The sequence below is a fragment of the Bison bison genome, unplaced genomic scaffold (assembly GCF_000754665.1).
Source record: "Bison bison bison isolate TAMUID 2011002044 unplaced genomic scaffold, Bison_UMD1.0 scf7180017864377, whole genome shotgun sequence".
NCBI classification, from domain to species: domain Eukaryota; kingdom Metazoa; phylum Chordata; class Mammalia; order Artiodactyla; family Bovidae; genus Bison; species Bison bison.
Window position 1 is genome coordinate 5,141,731 of NW_011494949.1, and position 6,526 is coordinate 5,148,256.

The 6,526-nt window shown below is 45.2% G+C and overlaps 1 protein-coding gene across 1 annotated transcript in view; it reads right to left on the minus strand.

Annotated features, from left to right (window-relative positions):
- NSUN2 (NOP2/Sun RNA methyltransferase family, member 2) overlaps positions 1–6,520 on the minus strand; it is a gene marked incomplete at its 5' end in the record, with an annotated part of 33,079 nt that extends 26,559 nt beyond the window's left edge. Inside the window, 2 exons of the mRNA XM_010857148.1 lie at positions 4,909–5,013; positions 6,324–6,520. Coding sequence (XP_010855450.1) covers positions 4,909–5,013; positions 6,324–6,520 — 302 coding nt within the window. The remainder of the gene's footprint in view (positions 1–4,908; positions 5,014–6,323) is intronic.
- Between the last annotated feature and the right edge of the window lie 6 nt (positions 6,521–6,526).

The following is a 6,526-nucleotide window of genomic DNA, read 5'->3' on the forward strand; positions in this document are numbered from 1 at the left end:
GCAACAGTTAGAACTGGACATGGAACAACAGACTGGTTCCAAATAGGAAAAGGAGTACATCAAGGCTGTATATTGTCACCCTGCTTATTTAACTTATACTCAGAGTACATCATGAGAAACTCTGGACTGGAAGAAACACAAACTGGAATCAAGATTGCTGGGAGAAATATCAATAACCTCAGATATGCAGATGACATCACCCTTATGGCAGAAAGTGAAGAGGAACTCAAAAGCCTCTTGATGAAAGTGAAAGACGAGAGTGAAAAAGTTGGCTTAAAGCTCAACATTCAGAAAACAAAGATCATGGCATCTGGTCCCATCACTTCATGGCAAATAGATGGGGAAACAGTGGAAACAGTGTCAGACTTTATTTTTCTGGGCTCCAAAATCACTACAGATGGTGACTGCAGCCATGAAATTAAAAGACGCTTACTCCTTGGAAGGAAAGTTATGACCAACCTAGATAGCATACTCAAAAGCAGAGACATTACTTTGCCAACAAAGGTTCGTCTAGTCAAGGCTATGGTTTTTCCTGTGGTCATGTATGGACGTGAGAGTTAGACTGTGAAGAAGGCTGAGCGCCGAAGAATTGATGCTTTTGAACTGTGGTGTTGGAGAAGACTCTTGAGAGTCCCTTGGACTGCAAGGAGATCCAACCAGTCCATTCTGAAGGAGATCAGCCCTGGGATTTCTTTGGAAGGAATGATGCTAAAGCTGAAACTCCAGTACTTTGGCCACCTCATGTGAAGAGTTGACTCATTGGACAAGACTCTGATGCTGGGAGGGATTGGGGGCAGGAGGAGAAGGGGACGACAGAGGATGAGATGGCTGGATGGCATCACTGACTTGATGGATATGAGTCTCAGTGAACTCCGGGAGCTGGTGATGGACAGTGAGGCCTGGCGTGCTGCGATTCATGGGGTCGCAAAGAGTCGGACACGACTGAGCTACTGATCTGAATAGAGAGCAGACTCTAGGTATAACTTGAGAGGAATATTTCTTTATGTGCTTTATTGGTTAAGTTTCTACTAGTTAAAAATGTAAATTTGTTATTACAAGAATAAAATCTGACTGTTAAGTTATAATTACGAAAGCTTTTCATCTTATGAGAAAATTATTTAACTTTCAAAGAGTTAACTACAAAGACAGACTGAGTTCAAGTCTCTCTCTATATATAACCTCTAGGATAACTCATCATCAACTCAATGAAAAGAACATAAACAGAATGACAATAAGGTGCATTTGCAACAACTCACTGTCAAAACAAGGCCTTATAAAAAACGCTTTAACCCCTCGCAATTCCCAGTCTATGAAAGGTAAGAAAAAAAATGAAATCTGCACACGCTGTAAGTCCTATATATGACATTCCTTCTAGAAAACCTGGTCCCCCAAAATACTTCTCCTACATTACATCCCACTATGTCTCAAAAAGTTAAAAGACTATTAAGATCTATTTCTGCAATTTCCACAATATAAAGAACCACCAGAAAGTATTTTATGTTTCTGCTTTATTTACCGATTTATGGGTATCCCACACCTGACCAGTGAATTTGATTTAATGTTTATAGAATAAAACTGTCTCACAGTTGTCACTGATAACGAAAAAAGGGTGAGTATTAGGAACTCGCATCTTACATGTTGCTCAGACCCTTCATCTATGTTCAGAAAACTGGATGAAACAGTATTGTGAAGAGAAGGCCCCGCTGTTACTGGGGTGACTCCTTGCATTCTTCACCCACAGACTACCTGCAGGGCCTTTCCAAGAGGTCTGGAATTGACTGGTCCTGCCTTGAGATCCAAAGTTCAACAATCAAGAGTGAAAAACAGCCATTAAACATTCAATGGGCCAAGTAAACCAAAGGCCCACTGTAGTTTGCAGAAAACAATAAAAATAGACTGATTCCGTATGGGTTGGGACAGTGGAAGAAAACCACCAGGACAGCCCAGAGAGACACCCCTTCCCCAGGGGACCGGCTCACCAGCTCCTCTTTCTGCCCAGAGGCAGAGAACCGCAGAGGCAGCCGCATCTGAAAAGCTGAACTTCTGGACACAGGGTGGAAGGAATAAACGTTTCCAGGTGACTGTGTGAGGCAGCAAAAGCAGGAAAGATTATGCATAGAAATGTGCAAAGACAATCCTAAACCTGCTTTTGAAAACATCAAACACACCAACTTCGAGCACCGGGGCCATCCCCCAAATCTCCACATCATGGCACAGGCCAAGAGCCAAGTGCACACCCCAGTGACTGAGAGGGGGGCCCACGCGTCACGTGACGGCCGCCGCGCTCGCTGATGCTGCAGACACAGCAGGGGAGACACCTTCCTTACCTGCTGGCCTCAGCACCTGGCCTCAGAGACCTTTTCCTGTTCTCTAACAGTCAAGCTTCTAGACTCTGATTAAAACTGTTTAACAAAAAAAGCCATCATGGAATTTTTTGGTGTATTATTCCTGTATACCAGAAATGCGCTCTGAAATGGTAACATTTGGTTTTGATCTGATTTAAGCATCTGGCCACTCAGTTCTCATTCCACCGTGGATTCTGTGCACATCTGTGATATGGACACTGAACATCCAAATGGCCAACAAAAGAATGAAAAGCAAGCAAACGCACGGACCAGGAACAATGAAAACCTCAATTTGGCTTGTGATGAACAAAGGTTGGCCAAAAAGAAAAGATACATCAAACACTTGAACAGTCAAAACTTCAAAAGCTGTCAAGAAACGCTGCTTAAATTCATCTTCTCAAGCAGAAAGTGAAGAGGAACTAGAGTGCCTTGATGAGGGTCAAAGGAGAGTGAAAAAGCCGGCTTAAAACTCAACATTCAAAAAACAAAGATCATGACATCCAGTCCCATCACTCCGTGGCAAACAGAAGGGGAAAATGTGGAAACAGTGACAGACTTTATTTTCCTGGTCTCCAAAATCACTGCAGACAGTGACTGCAAGCATGAAATTCAAAGACACCTGCTCCTTGGAAGAAAAGCTATGACAAACCTGGACAGTGTATTAAAAGCAGAGACATCACTTTGCCAACAAAGGTCCATCTAGTCAAAGCTATGGTTTTTCCAGTAGTCAGTATGGACCATACTGAGAGTTGGACCATAAAGAAGGCTGGGGTCCAAAGAACCAATGCTTTCAAATAGTATCACTAGCTCAATGGACAAGTATCTGAGCAAATTCCAGGAGATGGCGAAGAACAGGGAAGCCTGGTGTGACACAGTTCATGGGGTCACAGAGTCAGATGCGACTGAACAACAAACTGCCAGACAATGATGGTTAAATTCACCTTTTTATGGTAATCATTTAAAATGTGCTGTTGTCCTTTTGTAAGAATTCTCAGTACCTTAAAGTTGATAATCTGCAATGTGCAACTGTTAACAACTTCTTGACTTCCACAGCCCAGGCTGTGAGACTATTCACAGTCCCTTGGACTGCACACAGATCCAACCAGTCCATCCTCAAAGAAATCAGTCCTGAATGATCATTGGAAGGACTGATGCTGACGCTGAAACTCCAATCCTCTGGCCACCTGATGCAAAGAATGGACTCACTGGAAAAGACCCTGATGCTGGGAAAGATTGAAGGCGGGAGAAGGGGGCGACAGAAGATGAGATGGTTGGATGGCATCTCTTGACTCAATGGACACCAGTTTGAGTAAACTCCAGGAGTTGGTGATGGACAGGGAAGCCTGGCGTGCTGCAGTCCATGGGGTCACAAAGAGTCAGACGCGACTGGGCTGAGCTGAGCTGAACTGATGGCCCCGGCCTTGGCACGACCACGGTTTGTGCCTGACTCTCTGGGCCATTCACGAGACAGACGGGACTGCTTTCACACGCCTAAACTGGATCAAGACACACAAATGAGCCACGAGACACCGACAGGACAGCGAGGATAAAAGGAGGGTGAGCATGGGCCCTGGAGACAGAGACAGACAGGACAGCTAATGCAGCCCCTGCTGAGTCTTTGCTGGGCGAGGAGCTATGGTGTGATTAATAGTCATGGGAATCCCACTCATCTTGTGGGATTTTGGGTGATCTTGTGACTTTGGGTGATGTCGAGGAGTTTGAAATGGAGGCACAGGGGCCAATGTGAACCTCCATGAGGACTGTTTGGAAACATCCGCCGTTTGGTAACGTCTCAGAAAGACACCGTGGGAACAGAAGGGGCGACTGATAGAGAGGAGGTCTCAGATTATCACTGTTAAGACATCCACTGTCGGGACGCTTTAAAACACTGAGACGGGGGCTTGAAGGTTCACTGTCAAAGGACCTGATGCTCCAAGATGGAGGAACTGTTTCACAGACAGACGCCACTGGAGGCGCTGTCAGAGCAGATGGGGACTTCCAGCTCACACTTGTCCCAAGGCCCACCTGCAGGCAGGGGACCGACACTCATGCCGAGTCGCCTCCTCCATCACCCCCTTTCCTTTCCTTCTCTGCGTGACTAACTTTTGTTGTGCAGTGTGTTCGTATGCAATAAACCAAGCAATTAGCAAAATGAAATGTTAGCTACACTCCATGTGTGTCCCAGCCTCTGACTCTTACCTGGTCTTATGCCTGGGCCCTGCAAAAAAACATTAAGTCTGCAACAGTTCTGACATGAAGACAAGGGGTTTAGGTAGAAATGGTGGAAATGGTAACATCGAGGAAGAAGAGAAGCTGGACTGACTTGGAAAAACCGACGGAAATCAAGACTCCAACACACAGCGCTGCAAGTCACAAAGGAAAGCCTGCACGCGTGTGAAGCAACAGCGGAAAAAGCACCGGGAGTAAGAACAGGAAAATGTCTTGAAAGCACATTTAGGTTCCTTCGTGCCAAAATCAAACGGGTTACCAAGAAATAAATTCAAGCGACACAGATTAAAATCCTAGAGACATATCCAACAGAATGAAGCCGTGTTATACCTACCAACTCAAGGGCTGTGGAACTTCAACTTTCTGCCCATCCACCTCCAGGTCCTCCAGTTCCTTGAAATACTTGTTCTTTAAGCAATGTAGAATCTCTTTTGCATGGCTATCAAAAAAATTTTTTTAAAGTTTCAAATCAATCTGGAACGCTAATTCAATAAACCTTATCTCTTTATAAACCCAAGATTGTGTTTTGTAATAAAAGCCATCCTTGTGTGCCAAGTGAAGACATTCTTTCATTACTACCATTTTACCGTATTCTTTCAAAGCTTAAACAATCCTTGTCCTTTAATCCCTAAAAGGTGAAAAACTACATTCAATACTATTCTATCCCTTCTCTCCTAAACATTCCTCGAGTTCCATCTTCACTTTCAGGTCCTCTTCAAAAGGTACAACTGCAACCATATCCTTAAACTTACACACTAAAGGTTCGTAAGGAAGAAACAACTTGATTAAATGACATCTCTAAGCTCATTTCGAAGAAGACCACCGAAACAGGATATGGCCACAACAGTCCTAAAGGCTATTTTGCCCAGTAGAGGCACATCAAAGGACTAATACAGCCCACAGCAGGGACGGTCCCTGGCGATCCAGTGGTTAAAATTCTATTTTTTTCCAATGTAGGGAGTGCAGGTCTGATCCCTGGTCTGAGAACTAAAATCCCACATGCCATGGGCCGAGGCCAAAATATTCGTAATAAACATTTTTAATAAGTTAAATAACGCACAGTAAACTTTAGACATCACAAAGTGAAAATCCACAACATGTAACAGACTCCCCACCCTGAAATTGCACATAAAAAGGGATGAAGCACAGCTGAACCTGCAGGGGATGCTTGAAACTTAGCTTTAATTTCCACCCATCATTCCAGTGCCCCCTCCTCCACTTATTCCCTACTTCCATGGATAAATACCCTGCTCAACAGCTGACGGGAAAAGAGCTGATCACTGCCTCCTGTCTCCTTGCTTGACTATCCTGTAGTAAAGCCTTTTCGCTTTCTGCAAGACTGTTGCCCCCGTATTTGGTCTTTTCATTGTGCAGCTTACAATAAGCCCACGTGCTCAGTTACACGACTCAAAAAAAAAAAATTAAGAGAGAGAACACCATAAGCTTCACTTAAAACTCACTAACGTCACAGGTTCTCATGTGTTCCAAAGGGTGGGGGATCGTCAATGGGCCCCCAAGAGTCAAATGCTTCTCATCTTGCACACTCGTTTCTGATTCTAACCTCCCAACTTGCCAGGTCCTCCTCCCCGTACTCCGTTGGGACACCCGTGCTCCCTCCTCTCAAGGCCTCCAGGCTCTAGCATCCACACCGCTGACGTGTGCTTCTTGGGAGAAATACATTTCCGTTTTAAACCCGGGGCATTCTAAACCCCAACTCCCCGAGAAACATGAAAGGCACGACCCCCTTACCTCTTGTAACCGGTAATTCTTAAAGTGGCCGGGAGAGGCTCCCTGAGCGCTCCCATGAACTGGTCCCACTCGCCCTCGGGCACGATCTTGAGCTCCTGGTAGTAGTGCTCGAACAGCTTGTTCTCCTTGACGATCTCGGGGTAGCCGCCTTCCCAGCCCTGAGGAGTGAGAGAAACTTGGCACCCGGGGCCGCGAAGCCGCCC